This window comes from Parasteatoda tepidariorum, chromosome 9, assembly GCF_982258835.1.
Source record: "Parasteatoda tepidariorum strain Cologne lab strain chromosome 9, Ptep-v5.0, whole genome shotgun sequence".
In the NCBI taxonomy this organism is placed as follows: Eukaryota; Metazoa; Arthropoda; class Arachnida; order Araneae; family Theridiidae; genus Parasteatoda; species Parasteatoda tepidariorum.
Window position 1 is genome coordinate 7,795,340 of NC_141763.1, and position 19,414 is coordinate 7,814,753.

The 19,414-nt window shown below is 28.2% G+C and overlaps 1 protein-coding gene across 2 annotated transcripts in view; it reads left to right on the forward strand.

The window, feature by feature from the left end:
- The first annotated feature begins 3 nt into the window (after positions 1-3).
- Positions 4-19,414, forward strand: part of RabGGTa (Rab geranylgeranyltransferase subunit alpha) — a 25,692-nt gene continuing 6,281 nt past the window's right edge. Inside the window, exons 1-9 of one of the 2 annotated variants that reach the window (XM_016049668.4) lie at positions 4-198; positions 2,103-2,213; positions 2,819-2,943; positions 9,108-9,295; positions 9,443-9,637; positions 11,494-11,577; positions 13,122-13,201; positions 13,274-13,369; positions 15,636-15,784. In XM_016049668.4, the coding sequence (XP_015905154.1) occupies positions 196-198; positions 2,103-2,213; positions 2,819-2,943; positions 9,108-9,295; positions 9,443-9,637; positions 11,494-11,577; positions 13,122-13,201; positions 13,274-13,369; positions 15,636-15,784 (1,031 nt within the window). In that variant the 5' untranslated portion in view covers positions 4-195. Of the gene's footprint in view, positions 199-2,102; positions 2,214-2,818; positions 2,971-9,107; positions 9,296-9,442; positions 9,638-11,493; positions 11,578-13,121; positions 13,202-13,273; positions 13,370-15,635; positions 15,785-19,414 lie in introns of both variants that reach the window. The other variant, XM_043045071.3, reaches the window with a different exon arrangement.

A 19,414-nucleotide genomic window follows, 5' to 3' on the forward strand; every position in this document is an offset into this window, starting at 1 on the left:
AGCGTCTGAAAAAGACAAAGGCTTATAAGCCGTACTTATACAATTGAGCACATAAGACAGCAGAGTTATATGATAACAGAAAGAAATCTGTTGTTATCTGGTTTTGTTAGATTATTCCTTTAAATAAAAAATTATTGTTTAAATAAAAAAATATTATTTAAATTTTCCTATAATCTTTTATAGCAACTTTTCATAATGGTTTGTTATTGTTTTCTATTTCGTAAATAATTTAAAAAGACAAATATGTATTTTTATTAGTTTCAATATTTTTAACTTAGTATGTAGTAGTCGCCTATCATTTATAAGCTGTTATTTATTTTTTATCTTTGATTGCAGAGTTAAATGCGACTGTGAATCAAAATCATTGTTTAAAATTGCATTTTGATTCATTTGCTTAATGTTTACGGTTATTAAGATCCGCGGATATGATTTTTCCGTAATACAGTTTCAGTTTTGAAATGTTAACGTGATAATAACAGGGGTGGTAGAATTGAAATGTAATTTCAGTATAAAATTACATTTTCTAGTGTGAATTATTTATTAAGTATTGTTTACATTATACATATGTTATTATTTAATACATTTTTCTACAATACATAATTTTGGGCTAAATGTTACTGCAGAACAGGGTTCGTGATTTTTTTTTTCCGATTTTTTTTATTTAAATCAGATTTTTTTGATTTTTATTCAAATTCACTGTAAGACATTTCATTTAGGATTAAAAATACTTTATAAAATGTTTAGTCAAAATTAAATTAACATTAAAACTATATTTTATGAGCTCTTTACTATATCATAGCTTTGAATGCATGGCTGCCATTTTGGAACAAATGCATGATTGAAATTTAAAGACTTGATGAAATAGAGAATTTAAAGAGTACTTCGGGGGTCTGTTTAGGTTTTTCTGAGACCTATTTCGTGAAAATTTAAACATAATTTGTGAAAATAAAAAATAATGTAAAAAAATTAACACAAAAATATTGTAAAAATATGGATTTATCGTTTTTTACGAGATAATAATATTTTAGGGAGAAATTAGCGAGAAAATAATATCTTAGGAAAAAATATTTTGTGAAATTATTCGACAGTTTTTCTTAAAGTTGAATTTGTGAAGATACCGCTAAACGCTAACTTTAACTATTAAAGCAAAGTTTCAATTAGCAAACCATAATTTTTATTTAAAATTGTGATTTCTTTTTTTTTCTTTTGATTTTTGAAATAACAAAATAAATGTATCAGATTGTGTTTATAAATGTAGTCATTCATCAAAAAATAAATAACTATTTAATTTATATATTTTTATATTAAAATATTAATTTTCAATAAATTAGATTATAATAAAATATAATGTAGATTTTAATTCCATGATTTTTCAATTAAAAGGTAGAATTTTAATTAACATTATTTTGCATTTTTTTTAAAAAAAAAAATAATGTTTATTAATTACTTTCTACAGCTATGCAAGTCTATATTAAAACAGCATTAAATGTTTACTTTAATCCGTACTTTCAATCTCAAGAATCAATAGATTTTTAAAAATGTAATTTCAAATGTGTTGGAATTTAACACGCATCAAGAAAGAAAGTAATTTCGTTAACTAAAATTAATTAATGTAGCAATTTATTTAAAATAAATTTTAAAACTAAGAAAAGAAAATAATAAAACTATCTATAATTGAAACACTGTTCTTTAACTTTTAAAATCAATATGTATATAAAAAAAAATCCGTTGATTTAAATCAATGATTTTTTAAAAAAATCATTTGATTTAAATTGTGATTTAAATCAAGCTGATTTAAATTAACAAACCCTGCTGCAGAATAATCATAATGTCCTGCTACTGTTTTATTAACTGGCTGGATCGTCCGAAAACATACTTTTTGCTAGATATCCTTTGCATCCTTGTTATGTTCATATATTTTTATGTTGAATTCATATGGTAATCAACTGTTTGACATAGTAATATGTTTTTGGTGTATCTTGATCTGTTAATAAGCAGAGCTCTGAATTGCTGATACAGTTCTGTAATAATAAAAAATAAATTAATATAATTATTTTGTTATAAATATTGAAAATTCATAATAATTTTGTTTCCTACTTCAGCATGGCAGAGTAAAAGTGAGAACTAGCGAGGAGCAAGCAGAGGCCAAAAAGAAGGAACAACAAGAAAAGCTAAAAATCTACTCTTCAGTGACCTCTAAAATTTTTATAAAGGTGAAATATGCTAAAATATAAACATGTTAAAATAATTTAAGCATGCTAAAATATAAATTGTGAATGTGTTGATATCCTTCAATATTTTGAACTACGGCCTTTGATTGTAATTGGTTACTGTCAACTTTGTTACCTTAACCAACTTTACTACAACTTGTTTCCTTTTTCAAAAAAATTTATGCAAATATGTGTTAGTTTCTTAATTTCACCATTAGTTAATCCAACTTTTTTTTTTAAATTAAAAAAATCTAGCTATATTTCAAAATAGTATATATATACATTGGGAGTCAACCGATGGCGGGCCGTCGCACCGGGCAGGGCCAGATGGAGGAAAATCTGCGAGTCAGCCTTGGCCTGTGAAAGGCTGTTGCGCTTATGAAGAAGATATATATGTACACACACACGCACAGACATGTATATAATATTATTTTTTTTATTAAGTTAGTATGCGTTCATTTACACTTCAGTAATTGTACACTTTTTTTTCTCATTGTTTTACTAGATATTTTTAGTTCTTAAATATTTAATAAAAGTTTTTTTTTCTTAGTTCTTATTTTTCTCAAATAAATTAAATGATTTGTAATGTTTTTTTTTTTCTTTTTCAGAGAAAGAATGATGAGTTGGATGAGGAATTATTAGAACTTACTCGAGGCATTCTTGAAAAGAATCCCGATTTTTATACCTTTTGGAATTATAGAAGAGAGACATTGCTGCGCATGAAAGATCAAAAGTTACTAACATTTTTATTCTCAAATAGGTTTTGTATTTTATTAAAGGTTTATTTATAGAATTTTTTTTTTTAAACAAGTTTTGTTTCCAATGATTTGAGTTTTATTTTATTGCATTTATCTGATACTAACAAGAATATCATTTACCTAACATAATTTTTTTTATTTTGTACTGCAGTCTGTGTTCATATTAATATCATTGTCATTCAAACAAAAATATAGGTATTCTTCTGAATATCAATGTCTTATTTTCTAATAGTATTGATAAAAATAATTTTCAAAATCGAAATTTGAAAAGTATGAATTAATTTTCTTATATTTACTTACATGGTGCTTAGCGTTTTTAAAATGTGCTTAAAGGTACTTATTTTCATTTTTTAAAAGGCTTTAAAGATGCTTAATTTTCTCTTTTCGAAAATGAGATTTTTTTTCTTTACCATGTCGATTTTCGCCACTAATTATGCAAAAGCGTGCTTTTCGCATTGTTTTATTAAAATTTTTCACAATTCATACAACCACAATCCATTTCGGCATACTGTTGGTCCATAGCGTATGAAAGCGCCAATCATTTTACATGTTTGGTAAAATACTTGTGAATCCGTGTGCGCGTCTACTGAGCTGGGTTCGGTGAGATTATTACCCTCTCATGTGCAACTCTGCTGCATTTTGCAAGATATTCTCCATTTCAGACTTCATTTTCCACCCTCTGAAATGAAACTGAAAAATCCCTTGATTATTTTTTAATGGCTAATATAATCAAGAAAATAGTTCTTTGTCAGAAACTAGTTATTTTATCTAGATCGTGTAAAGTCTTTGAAAATTATTTTGCATTTTGTTATTACATATAGTGCTTAAAAATATTTTTTGAGTACTTAAGAAGTGCTTTTTTTTATTGAAAGATTTGGCTACGCACTGTGACTTATTTTGTGTGTAAATAGTGAAATCTTTTCAAGTGGGGCCCTCAATAGTCCTGAATTACAGGATCTTCTCTTCCTCACCTTAGAGAATGGTCTTGAAATTAACAGTTTAGAAAAATAATACAAACTTTACTCTGTTTCCTTAAAAACTAATATATATATATATATATATATATATATATATATATATATATATATATATATATATATATATATATATATATATATATATATATTTTATATATATATATATATATTTTTATATATATATTATATATATATATGTGTATATATATGTATATATATATATATATATATATATATATATATATATATATATATATTTTTATATATATATATATATATATTTTTATATATATATATATATTTTTATATATATATTATATATATATATATGTGTATATACAGTAGAGAACCAATTATCCGGGATGCTCGGGACCATCGCTATCCCGGATATCTGAATTTCCCGGTTTTCTGGATCGACCAAAAAGTGTTGTTAATCGATGTTTTATCGAACCCGAAGTACAAGGAAAAAGTGTAATGCATAAAGTAAGAGAAAAAAGAAAGGTACTCCTAACTTTAAAAAGAAAAATGGTAGAAATATAACATTTATAAGAATAAAAAAATTTGCAAGTTTAGACAAGAAAATCAAGTTCAAAAAATACAAAATTCTCATATTTATTTTTTAAAAATAATTACAATTCCTAAATTAAATAATATAAACAAAACCAATGATTAAATAACGCAATATATTTCATACCTAATTATACGGGGAGAAACGATAAAATAAGAGGAAAACTTATTAATCTAAATAAAAACATTTGAAAATTATCGAACCGAAACGATAGTTAAAAAAGGCACTAGCATAAATATTAAAACCCGGAACAAGGCAAGATTCAAAAAAAAAAAAAAAAAAAAACTATTGATAAAATTTATGAATAAAAAGAATTAATTTATTGAGTGCGAAATTTATCGCGAAAAGAAAAAAAATCAAACGTAGTGGAATCAGAAAAACAAAACTGTAATCTGCTTCATAAAATAATCCTATGTTTAAATTAATAAACAATTCTCCTTTTATTTTATTTTTTTTGTTCATAAAAACAAGATTTTTAATTACAGCAGATGTGATTCCACACCAAAAAAAACTTGCAATTGATACCGCACTTCCAAAGAATGAGAATTTATTCAAAAGAAAAAGATTTTATTTTTATTAGTCGATGTCAAATAAATATATTTTTCTCTTTTCTTTTTCTGTTCACTGATATGCTTGCAATGCATTTTCCCCACCCCCCTCGTAAATCAAGCAGAAAACGAAATCAGCATGCCACACCCTTGAGTTTGATTGACGGCCTAAAGGAAAAAATAAAACATTCCTCCCTTCCCTGCCTTCAAGGTCACGGAGGAAATGACGTTTCTCTGGGTAAACGGGGGGAAAATTTTTCCCCTTCCTTACATTTTCCTCTACTCAACTTCAAGGATGAGTCCAATTTCCGCTTTTTTCGTTCTAGTTTAAAATGGCGGGAAAATCGAGCAAAATTTCCCCCGGTTTTCTGGTTTCCCGGTTATCTGGATACCGGATAAATGGTTCTCTACTGTATATATATATATATATATATATATATATATATATATATATATATATATATATATATATTTATATATATATATATATATTTATATATATATATATTTATATACACTGGTTATCATAAATTAAGGAAAATTCACAAAAATCGCGATAACTCAAGAAATTACACATGGAATTTTATGAAACTTACCCACAATATACAACACATAGTAAGGTATTAAACAACATAAAAAGAAATTATCAGACATTAATAGTAGTATAGAAATTAGCACATGTATAAAATAAACAAATTGGAAGTATCGGTTTGCAATAGAAAAAGTACCTTTAATATGGAATATGATTGCCTCTAGAAGCAATACAGCACAAACAGCGATGTGTGATGCTTTCAATTATGCGGTCTATCAGTTCAATAGGAAGTGAGAGCCATTGCTCTTGTAAAGCAGTTGCAAGCGTGGCAAGGGTCTGAGGGGGCGGATTGATGGCAGATACACGCCTCCCTAGAGCATCCCAAACGTGCTCGATAGGATTCAAGTCCGGGGATCGAGCTGGCCACTCCATGCGAGTAATTGTTTCCTGTTGAAGATAATCATCAACAATGCGAGCTCTGTGTGGTCTTGCATTATCGTCCTGTAACAGGAAGCAATCACCAATTGCCCCGGCATATGGGCGCACATAAGCATCAAGGATGTTGTCTCGATAAACCTGAGCATTCACGGTTCCCCTTGGAAAGACATGGAGGTATGTGCGCCCTCCTAAGGATATGCCTCCCCAAACACAGACACTGCCTCTTCCGTATGCATGTCTTTCACGGATGTTTGATGGATGATAACGGGTCCCAGGTTCTCTCCATATCAAATAACGTCTACTGTCACTTTCTAGACTAAACCTGGACTCATCCGTAAAGAGAACAGGCCTCCATTGATCTGACGTCCAGTGGACATGTTGTCGGGCCCACTGCAAACGGTCTCTCCTATGGCGTGATGTGAGCGGCACGCAAATGGCTGGTCGTCTCGCATACAGACCACCTTCGTGGAGCCTTCTGCGCACAGTTGACGTTGACACCAACCTTCCGGTGGCTGCAGCAAGAGAGGATCTAAGATGTGTCGGAGTAGCGGTTCTATTCCTGCGTGCACTTAATGTCAAATATCGGTCATCGGCACTGGTCGTATCAGTTGGCCGTCCTTGACTGAACCTCCTAGATGCCGAATCTGTGGTTTGAAATTGCCTCCAAAGTCTATGAACCACAGATGGACTCACATTTAGCCATCTGGCCACTTCTGATTGACTCTGCCCTGCCTCTAGTCTCCCGATGGCTCTCCATCGTAGTTCTTCAGGCAAATGATGCCTAGAGGTCATTATTACGAATTGGCTATCTCAGATTTTCAATGTCGCAATCACAGTAAAATTTGTGTGCTTTCTCTCAAACTTGGACTTTTATGCTCCAGGCAGATGACGTAAGCCGAGTGCAGCGCCACTAATTTGCATATTGCAATTTTACTCAGCTACTCTTAGTGGACAACATATGCAAATTTTGCACGGTTTGGCTTACTTTTGAAAGAGTTATCGCTATTTTTGTGATTTTTCCTTAATTTATGATAACCAGTGTATATATTTATATATATATATATATATATATATATATATATATATATATATATTCTCAAAATAGTAGTCTAAGACAACTTTTGAATCAATGGATGAGCAAAAAATATTGAATGAATGAGCAGAAAAGAAATAAATGAACATATTTAACTCAACTATAAATCTTCCAGATAAGGATAACACTTAACAAGAAGAAGGGTAAATAAGTATAACTTTACAGCAAATATTTTGTTTAAAACTTTATCCTGAATTCCTTGGGAAAATTGCTTTATTAGAAGGAACCTGAAAAATTCCTGCAACTAACATTGAAACACAATATAAAAATATTAGACAGAAAGACTCAAAATAAATAAGTGTATTGCAATTATATCTTGTAAAACTTCGACTGAAGCATGAACAAATTTTACCAAAATTTGAATAGTATTTTGTAGTTTTTCTTTAACAATATTATTCTCTCAGCTGATATTCATTTTAAAAATTGTACATTCTTTATTAATTAAAAGTAAGATTTAGAATAGCAATATCACTTATATTAGTAATTAATAGACTATACTACTTTGAGTTTTTTTATTTTTCCAGTTTCTTACAAAATAATGATATTTTTTTAGAAAACTTTACTTACTTTCCTACCTAAATCAATACCTTGAATCTACCCCCTAATTGTGACAGTCTAGAGCTTCTGGGGGGGGGGGGAATTATTCAGAGAAATTGTGTTGTTATATCTGGTTATGTAACTTTAAATGTTGTTTCACCTATTTATTGGTATGTATTTGGCCAATCCATGCAGATTGCATGTTAGAATATGAAAATCTGATCGTTTGCTCAAAAGTTATTTAGGATAGTGGATTATTCAGAGAAATTGCGTTTTTATATCTAGTTATGTAACTTTAAATGTTGTTTCACCTATTTATTGGTATGTATTTGACCAATCCATGCAGATTGCTTGTTAGAATATGAAAATCTGATCTTTTGCTCAACAGTTATTTAGGCGTTCTCTTTTTTATTATTATTTTACACACTGCACAAGCATTTATAATAAATTTAATTTAAAAGTGGAAGAAGGAAATTGCTGTTGTTTTACCTTTTAAAGCCAAATTATGGATAATCAATATTTTGAAGAAATTTGATTAAACTACCTAAAATTTAATCCAAAACCTGTATGGCATCATCGTCATTCATATAACTTTTCAGATAATTTAATACCTCATCAGCAAATTAAAATCATCATTAAATTTAAATTTGATTATTGCAACATGTTAAAATATATAAAAAAAATTTAAAAGTACTTTGAATAGTAGAGAAATTGTCTGTTTGGTTTTACATTTGTGCATGCTTTAACAGAGTTGCCACTCAACAGGGAGAAACTGGAAAATACAGGAATTTAAAAATCGCCTAAAATAATATAGAAAATGCAGGGAATTTTTTTTTTTTTTTTTTGCAAACTGGGAAAATACAGGGAATTTTGTTTCTAATTTTTGTTTCTTTTAAAAATCTATGACCACAAAGCGTAATCTATGGGATATTTAACAATGATATTTCTGCTATACTAAACTATTTCATTTACTGGAGCATTAAAGTATGTTCAGCTGTTTTTCCAGCAATTAAGACTAATAAATATATTTAATCCATTATAACTCACTCAAGAGCACAGCAATTGTTGTTTCTTCTTAATATATTGTGTATAATATGTACAGGGAAAACACAGGGAATTTTTTTCCCTCCAGATTTGAGTGATAATCCTGTTCAATGACCTTCAAAATCCGATTTAACCCTTTCGAGCCTAACGGGACACATACGTCCCAAGCAAATTTCAAAAAAATATTTTGGGACAGAAACCCTTCCCTGTCTAATGGGAGACTTTCCCACCAGTCCTGCCAATATTTTTGAAGGTATTTTCATTCACAGAACATACATGGCACTACCGTGCATAATGCTGCCTTACTCATAGTTTATGCTTCCAAAATTGTTCTGTTGTAAAAAAAATTATTCGTCGCGAAAGGATTAATATTTTCGTTTGTATTTTTCCAAATCAAACTAGGGATGATGAGGAGCTGAAGAAACTTAGTCTCTTGGAATTGGATCTCACTCAACATTGCCTCAAAGTCAATCCTAAATCCTATTCCACGTGGAATCATCGTTTCTGGGTCATGGAATTCAATCCTGATGCTGATTGGAAGCGAGAGTTGAAACTTTGCAACTTTTTCCTCTCTCAAGATGAACGCAACTGTAATTAAATGTTATTTTATTTAGAACTAGGTTTAATGATATTGATTGAATAATAATTAAATAATTATAATCGCTATATATAAAGAAAAATTCTTGTCTAAAACTTGATTAGCACACTAACATTTACAACTAATTATTATTTTGTAGTTCATTGTTGGGATTATCGTCGCCTTGTTGCTAAGAAATGCCTTATCTCACCTGAAGAAGAGTTAGAGTACACGAGCAAGTTAATAGAGTCTAACTTCTCCAATTATTCTGCCTGGCATTACCGCAGTAAACTGTTACCCATTATTCACTTGGATACTGTAACAGGATCCATCAAAGAAAATGTATTGCTGAAAGGTAATTATTTTACATAGCGGCCAGTAGAGTCCAGAACTGTTGTATAGTATCTAACCCCGTAGCAGAATTGCGGCGACACTGTCACAGAATGCTACAAAGTTTTTGCAGAAAGATTTTTCATTTTGGAAAGGGAAAAGTTTTTGGCTTTCCTTTCTACATAATTTTTCAAAAAAAATAATTTTTCTTCTGCAGAATTTTTTTTGAAAGATGTCTTTCTTGTGCATCAGAGAGGAAAGAAATAATCATGATTTTTCTATTCTCATTTAAGATTTTTAAAAAAAAATCGGTAATAACTGGCTTTAGTTATAATTCCAAATTAATAATATAAAATAAAAAATTCAGAAATCGCGATAGTTTAAAAGATAGTTTGGTCTAGAAATGTTCTTTCTTTCATTTTTTTTTCTTTATAGAACACCATATTTTCATTTGCTTATTTGAGTATCTCTTTTTTAAAGAGTCCTATTCGAGTGATTGGTGTTCTTTATTTTGGGAATTCTGCACGGATTTTACGATTTTCAATTTAAGTACAAATTTAAATTCATAATCGTTTGATTTATTTACGTATTTTAATTTGTGTAATGATTTACAAAATTCGAATTTTCCTCCCACAGAATGCGAGAATATCGTCTATAATATTAGAATTAAAAAAATATTACTTTTAAAATGAAAATTTTTATTTTACACTTTCTTCTGTAAACATAACGTTTCTATTACGTTAAATTAGTGATTGTTATAATTAAAAATATCTTAAAGTGCCAGGGAAATTTGTTGCAGAAAGCCCAAAAAAATTCTGCCATAGGAGTATCTAAAATATTTTAATGGCTTAAATAAAAATAACTTTATTCAGCAATTAAAAATTTTTTAGTAAGAAATATCAACTATTTTAATTATGTTATTTTTAGAAATAGCAGAGTCCCGATTATCCGAGTTTTCGCTGTAACCGAGCTATAAAATATTTCAAGTATTATTTTTTTCTAGTTTATTTTTACATAGCTGCCAACTCTACTGGATTTTAAACTAATATAATTCTCTTCAATAAAAATTCTCCTAATTTTTGTACATTTTAGAAAATTCCCTCAAATTGAATCAGATTTCTAATAAAATCCCAACTTATATAGAATTTTCATACAGATTATTGCTTGCTTAAATATTTAAATAAATATGACTAATACATGGTGCTTAGCGTTTTTAAAAAGTGCTTATTTTCGTTTTTAAAAAGCCCTTGAAGGTGCTTTTTTCATTGGGTGTCTTTAAAAAGTGCTTAGTTTTTCTTTTTCGAAAAAGAGCTTTTAATTCTTTACCATGTCGATTTTCGCCATGTATTATGTAAAAGCCTGCTTTTCACATTGTTCTATTCAATGTTTTCACAATTCATTCAACAACATTCCATTTTGCCATACCGATAGTCCATAGCGTATAAAAGCGCCAATCATTTTAAATGTTTTGCAATATTTTATCATGTAAAGTCTAAAAATTATTTTGCATTCTTTTAATGTAGATAGCGGTGAAAAATATTTTGTGAGTGCTTGAAATGTACTTAAAAGGTGCTTATTTTTTTGATTAAGGATTTGGCTATACGCGCTGTTAAATGTATGACATTTATACCACTTCTTTCTTTTCCTTTTTTTTTATGCTCTTCTTTTTAACCGAGCTCTTTGGTGTGTTAGTCGTGATCCACATTAACTGGTATAATCGGGACTCTACTGTAATTTTAAGCATTCCTAATTCATTTTATGGTAGCATTGATTGATTATTTTTTTTAAAAAATCCTGTCTGTTTTATTTTTTTTTTTTTTTTTTTAAAAATCATGATTTTCCTATCTTGACTGAAATAAATTTTTGTTTCTTTCTTTACAGAGTTTGAGTTGATACAAAATGCCGCGTTTACCGATCCTGATGATCAAAGTGTATGGTTTTATCACAGGTGGCTCTTAGGAAAAAGTAAGTATATAAACATCACTTACTTTATGCTTAAAGGTATCTTGGAAAGAGAACGAAGGAGAAAATGAATACAATAAAATATAATTTTTCTGCGACTAGTTTTTTCCTCATATCAAAAAAGCTGAGAAATGTAATAACAAAATGGAAAAAATTATTTTATAATTAAATAATAATTCAAAATTTAAAGTTAAATAAATGTGTTACACATTTTCAGCCATTAGAGAACATTGTTGCAAAGAATTCCTAATCTGCCACTTCTAATTTTCGCTAAACTGAATTATGATGTAAAAAGAATCTTAAGCTTTAATTTTAAATATTTCAAAAATTTATTTCTGAATTAAATACATTTTCATATCGAAGTGCTCTGTAAACAATTATTTACAAAGGCGCCAAATTATCTATTTTTGCAACGAATATTTATTGTATTAAGAGAGTGGGAAGTGCAAGCAAAAAAATTATTTTCCTAAAATAGCTCGGATGAAATTTTTTTATTTTAATGAAACATATATTTTAATATGTAGTTCGTATTAATGATTTACAGCTAGGTAATATATATACAATACATTGCACCTCTTTCTTCACTTAAACATTTTCAGATATTACAAAGGTGAAATAAAAATGGAAAGAAAAAAAATCCCCACCGCCTTGAGGTATTTTGCAAAATATTCCATCCCTACAAAAATTTAAAATTGATGCTCCAGTCAAACTAAATAGCTGTTTACAATTGTGCTTTTTTTGTTATTTTATGTAATTGTAAATTTGAGATATGATTTGAGATATAAATTTGAGTTTGCTTTAAAAATAATTCTCGCTGAAAAAATTTTCTAAAAGGATTTCTAAAGATAACCCTTAAAAAGAAAAAGAAAAAAATCAACTATTTAACTAACTCACTAAAAATAAATGTGTTTTTATTTTATATGATTGTAAAGTTGTTCAATTAGAGTATAATAATTTGACTTGCAAAAATGTTCCCTATCCCGAAAAAATCTTTTATAAATATCCCCCTTAAAATTATGATTTGAGATATAAATTTGAGTTTGCTTTAAAAATAATTCTCACTGAAAAAATTTTCTAAAAGGATTTCTAAAGATAACCCTTAAAAAGAAAAAAATCAACTATTTAACTAACTCGCTAAAAATAAATGTGTTTTCATTTTATATGATTGTAAAGTTGTTCAATTAGAGTATAATAATTTGACTTGCAAAAATCTTCCCTATCCCAAAAAAATCTTTTATAAATATTCCCCTTAAAATTCAAAAAATCTCAAAATTGTTTACGGTAACTTGCCCTCCTTGTAGACACCCATGCAACTCGTCATGTGAATCAAATGTGTCAAAAAGCAATCGCTGAAATGGGAGTTTGAGTTCTGTATTAATAATTGTACAAGATTTTAATCACTGAATCTGGTATTTTGAGTTTTGTTCTTAAAAGTACCATAACAAAAATATTCTGTATCAATTTCCAAAACAAAAGTTGATTGTATCTACTTTATAAATAGCATTTTTTTAAAATATGACTCAATTTTAAATCCTGGTGTTTTTCAGATTCAATTCTTCAAATTCTAAACGTTAGTGTCTTTAAACCTGAAAAATCAATCCTTGTGTTGCTTTCTGAACCTCTACAGGTAATAAAACTCTGAACACTATCATAAATACCAGTTTTGATGTTTCAGCTTCTGATTTGTTAATTCTTCTAGGTTAACTCTCAGAATTTAAAGTTGTATGTTAATGATACCACAGTTCATACTTGTTGGAGGTCTGTCAGTCAAAATATGCCTGTCTCATCTGTTTGGGTAATTTCATTCTCTTTAGCAGTTGCAAATTTTTTTTTTTATTCAAGCCATTTTAAATATAAAAATTAATATTAAGAATACTTATCAAAATTTTATGCACTCTTAATTTAATGTTGCAGATTATAGTAAACTTTCTTTGTTTAAAATTTTAATAAGAGCACCTTTAAGGGAAAGATTTTGTTTATGAAAATTGAAAACAGTTCTTTAATTATCAACAAAATTAATGGTAGCATGCAGACACGAGGTGACTAAATATAATTAATGGTGATTTTAAAAAAGTGTACGTCAATTGCCACCCGACCCCAATTTTTTTTTTTTTCATTAATCGCTTCCCTTGCCAAATTTTTTGAAAAAAAAAAGCAAAAAATCAACGTATTTTTTTAATTTATTAATAAATACAAGGAACTAAAACAAAACATAATTCAAAAGTTTTAATTTTTTATGTGTAAAGAGCATTTAATTTATCGTCGGTTTACTATCCGGTGTTATCCTGAGCAAATGAAAAAAGTTAAATATTAGTCTTTGTATGATAGTTTTTAAAACAAATTGATATTTTTACATAATTAAATAAAATAATTATTCATTTAAAAAATAGAATGAGCCTGTTAATATTGAATATATTTAAAATTGTGTATAAATTGTTTTTATGGTGGCTAATATAATCAAGAAAAATTGTTTTATCATAATCTTTAAAAAAAATTGTTACATTTTGTTAATATATTTATGAAAAACTTTCAACAATTTGATGGAAATTTTTTATTAGTGTGCATTTTGCCTAATTATGATATTAGCCTAATTTTTATTAGCCTAATTATGATTTTTTTTTTTAAAGTGCTTAATTTTTGTTGAAAAATTTGACTAGGCACCCTGTAAAGATTTCAAGCTCTGAAAAAATTATTCTTATTTTTAGCATCCTGGTGAAAAATTATTTTCTCTAGAAAAAATTCTAATAATTTTAAAGTCATATGTGATTAATGAAAATATTTTAAAAAAACTATTTAAATAAATCTGATTAAAAATTATTTGCGGCATATTTTACCGTGTTTGAAATGTTTAGAGTTGCATCAAACTTATATAAAATGATAAACTTTCTTCGAATACAAAATCTCAGTTAAAAAGCTTTTAGCAAGCAATTTACTGACTCTTGTAACTGGTTTCAAGCTCTTTGATGCCACCTAATTTTGATAAAATTAGTTCAAAAAAATATTTTTCAATGTTTTCATTTTTATAAAACTTTATGTTGATTATAATACAAAACTATCAAACATTTTCTTAATAGGATGCCATGCCACGGGAGAAACTTTTCATCACAAATTTTATTTCTCCTCCATAATTTAAAAGAAAGAAAAAGTGAGTTCAGGCAAATATTACAATAAACTTCAGGGCAAATCTATAGTAAGCCATGAATTTTCAATTGCTGAAAAAAAATTTGAAATATCAAAATGCAAAAAAAATTATTGGAAGAGAATTTCTCCATTCCGAAATCCTAAATTATCTTCTCAGAATTTATTTCAATTTTGATATTTTAAAAATTTCTTTTCAGTATTTGAAACTTCTTGGCTTACTCTAGGTTTGTCTGAACTCCCTTTTTCTATACTTTAAATTAGTTATTGAGGTGAAGGAGCATTATTATATGAATTGATACTTATTATAAGCTTTATTATATAAATCTCTTTTGAAATCAATTTTAACATATGCTTGTGAAACCTGGACCCTATCTTGTATGGATGAGGTTATATTGGGTAACTTTGAGAGAAAGGTCTTAAGAAGTATTTTTGGAAGAAGTCAACAAAAAAATGTGTAGCTTAGAAGATCAAATCTAGAGCTTGTCACTCATATAATGAACCTGACATTATTAAACGACGAAGAATAAAACAGGCAGGCCACGTTATCAGAATGAACGAAGACCGTACCGCAAAAAGAGTTTTCGATGCCAGACCAGTTGGCACACGAAAAAGAGGCAGGCCGAATTTGAGATGGATAGATGGCCTAGAAAAGACCTTTTTGTCTTAAAAATTAAAAGTTGGAAAACACTAGCAGGAAAAAGGTTAGCCTGGAAAAAATTTCTTGAGAAAGCCAAGGCCCAGCCTGGGTTGTCGAGCCATTGGTGATGATGGTGAAAGAGAATTTGCGATAAAAATTTCTCCCGTTGTATGGCGTTCTCTTAAATTTAGCAATTTCTTCGAAACATTTTTGCACTGTGTTGATAGATTTTGTGAGAACTGCATTTGTGTATAACTGATTTTACCAATTCTTTCCAATTCAGTTATGTGATTTTCCACTTGATCCTGTAGACACTATTTCTTCTGTCACTGTTAAGCTTTCTGAGAGAGATATAGAAGATAGTTTATCTTGCTCTCTGGATGGTATTCTCTCCTCTACGTGGAAAAAAAGCAGCAGACGAGATATATTTCGGTATGAGATTGAATTTTATTTTTAGTTTTGTATTAAAAAAAATCTCAATATTATTTTCTCCACAGGGAAAACCTGGAAAATAGAAGAAATTTAAAAATCATTTGTGCAGGGGATTTTGAATCTTTCCTTAAAAAACAGGGAATTTTATTTCTTATTTTTGTCTTTAAAAAAATGCTGACCTCTCAAAGCTTAATCTATGGGATATTTAAAGGTGATAGTTCAGCTATATTATGTTATTTCATTTATTATAGCATTATTTGTTTTATGTTGAGCTGCTTCTTGTTACCACAAAGTTTTTCCAACAACTAAAAGTAGCATCTTTATCCTTATATAGTTCACAAGAGTGCAGTGAATCTGTGCTTCCTCTTAATATATTGTGTATAATATCTGCATTCATACTAACAGTAAACGTACCATAACCGCTCAAAAGACTGATTATTGTATGTTGTATTGTATTGTGAAGTGTTGGTATGTTTAGTAATAAGTAATTATCATATGAAGGAATATTAATAATTTTGCTCCCGTAATTCTTAACCGCAAAATCATTATTTAACTTTTCGTGTCAAACTTAGCAACTATGTTGCTTTTTTATTAGCAAAGGAAATTACATTAAAAAGTTTTGCTACTGTCACCGTAATTGTTTATTTTCATTGTACAGCAATAGCCGTGTCCAGTTGCTTGCTAGCCTGCTTACCATGGGATCACTAATTTTTGAGCTAAATGAACAGTTTTATCTTTTTACATCAGCTCACTTAATAATCTTGTTCAACTAAATAATCTTGTTTTACCTGCAAACTTTTTTTTTCATGCTTATTTTTTTTTAATATTACAAAAAATATTTAAAAAAATCCACAACATTGTTAAATCTCTACCAATGTATCCGTGCACAGCGTGCATCTACATTTTCTGACTCTAGTTAATGTTACATTTTTAAACAAGGTTGCCACTTCACAGGGAGAATAAGAAAAACCTGGAAAATACAGCATGGTGCATAGCGTTTTAAAAAAGTGCATATTTTCGATTTTTGTATTTTAGAAGCCCTTAAAGGTGCTTTTTTCATTGGATGTTTTTAAAAAGTGCTTAATTTTTTCTTTTCAAAAATATTTTTCTTCTTCGCCACATGGTTTTATGCAAAAGCGGGCTTTTTATATTGTTCTATCCAAAATTTTCACAATTCATTGAACCACAATCCATTTTGGCTTACTGTCGGTCTGCAGCGTATGAAAGCGCCAATTATTTTACATGTTTGATGAAATACTTGCAAGTCTGTGTGTGTGTCTACTGAGCTGGATTCGGTGAGATTATTGCTCTCTCCTGTGCAACTCTGCTGCATTCTGCAAGATATTTTCAATTTCATTTTCCGCCCTCTAATATCGAACCGAAAAATCTCTTGATCATTTTATAATGGTTAATATAATCGACAAAAAGAGTTCTTTGTCTGAAACTAAATATTTTATCGTGATCATGTAAAGTCTCTGAAAAATATTTAATTTTAAAAAAAAAGATTTGGCTACTCACCCTGTACTGGGAATTTAAAAATCAGCTAAAATAACAGGGAAAATGCAGGGAATTTTTCCTAACAAACTAGAAAAAATGAGGGAATTTTATTTCTTATTTTTGTCTTTAAAAAAATGCACACCTCTCAAATTGCAATCTATGAGATATTTAAAGATGATTGTTCATCTATATTATATTATTTCATTATTTGTTTTATGTTGAGCTGTTTCTTATTTTTCAATCAACTAAAACAAGCATCTTCATCCTAATATACTTCACAAGAGTGCAGTGAATGTGTGTTAATATAATGTGTATAATTTGTGCAGGAAAAACACTGGGAATTTTATTTACAGATATCAGTGGCAACTCTGATCAACATGTTAATTGATCTGTAACAGGGTTTGTTGATTTAAATCAAATGATTTTTTTTTTAAATCATTGATTTAAATCAACTGATTTTTATACATATATATTGATTTAAAAAGTTAAAAAACAGTGTTTCAAATTATTGATACCTTTATTATTTATTTTCTTAGTTTTAAAATTTATTTTAATTAAATTGCTGCAATAGTTTTAAAATTTATTATTGCTGCATTAATTCATTTTAGCTAACGAAATTACTTTCTTTCTTGGTGTGTGTTAAATTCCAACACATTTGAAATTACTTTTTTAAAAATCTTTTGATTCTTAAGATTGAAAGTACAGATTAAAGTAAACATTTAAGGTTTTTTTTTCTAATAATATGTTTACAGTATCTTTGACATTATCAGATTTCAATAAAGAAATTTTTGAAAAAAAATTTCAATGAGTACATAGATTTTTTAAAAAATTTTTTTAGCTGAACTTATCTATTTTGAGGTAGGATTAAAAATGAATATTTTAATATAAAAATATATAGATTAAATATTGATTTATTTTTTGAGGAATAACTACATTTATAAACACAATCTGTTACATTTATTTTGTCATTTTAAAAATCAAGAGAAAAAAAAAGAAATCACAATTTTAAATTAAAATTATGGTTTGGTAATTGAAACTTTGTTTTAATAGTTACAGTATTCTTTAAATTCTCTATTTCATCTAGTCTTTAAATTTCAATCATGCATTTGTTTCAAAATGGTTGCTATGCATTCAAAGCTATGTATTATAATGAAAAATTGTTTTAGGTAGTCAGAGCTTTATTGTACAAAAGCTTAGCTAAAAATATAATATTCTTATAATGTAGTTTTAATATTAATTTAATTTTGATTAAACATTTATAAAGTTTTTTAGTCATAAATCAAAATTCTTACAGTGTATTTGAATAAAAATCAAAAAAATATGATTTTTTTTTTAAAAAATCACGAGCCCCAACTGTGGTAAAATTCCGAATTTGAACAATTTCTCTGTTCAAATTATAAAATAAAAGGCTATATTTTGGAATGTTTGTTTGAATAATAATAAGCATTTACGAAACCTATTTTTTATTACTCTTTTCAATAATATTCAATCATAAGATAATATTTAGTCATTTTCTAACCAACATTTTTTAAAAGGAATCTGCCAATATACTTTTTCAAACTGTCCCTGATATGCCAAGGAGTCTTTTTAAGCTGTTCTGGTCACCTTCTAACACGACTTATCGCCTGTGAATTCATTTTCACCTCAAATTTGAAAAAATAAAAATGAGCAAAAATTGCAAGCTCAAGCAGAAGGGAAAAAAATTAGAACATGTAAAAACAAAAAAATAGTTTTCCCTTTTTTTTTAAAAAAAATTTTTCATCCCAAAAAAAGACAATGTTTATTTTTCTAGATATTGTTTTAATAGTCTGCAAAATATGTCAGTGGTATCATTTTTTAATCAGGTAATATGTCAGAGGTTATAGTAATGAATTTCCTTTGTAGATATTCATTACAGCTTTTAACTGCACCCTTGAATTTAGCTAAATTGCTGAAAATTTGCACTATATGGCAATTTCTGCTTTTTAATTGTGGTACCGTTTCTGTATCCCATTATAAATAATACCTCTAGGGGTGCTGAATTCGAGATTGATCGCTCTCTGGTTCAAGTCAAAATTACGATCTGTGGATGAATGAATGAATGCATGTATGAATCTGACAGTATAAATGGGTATGACGTATGGGTATGGCAGA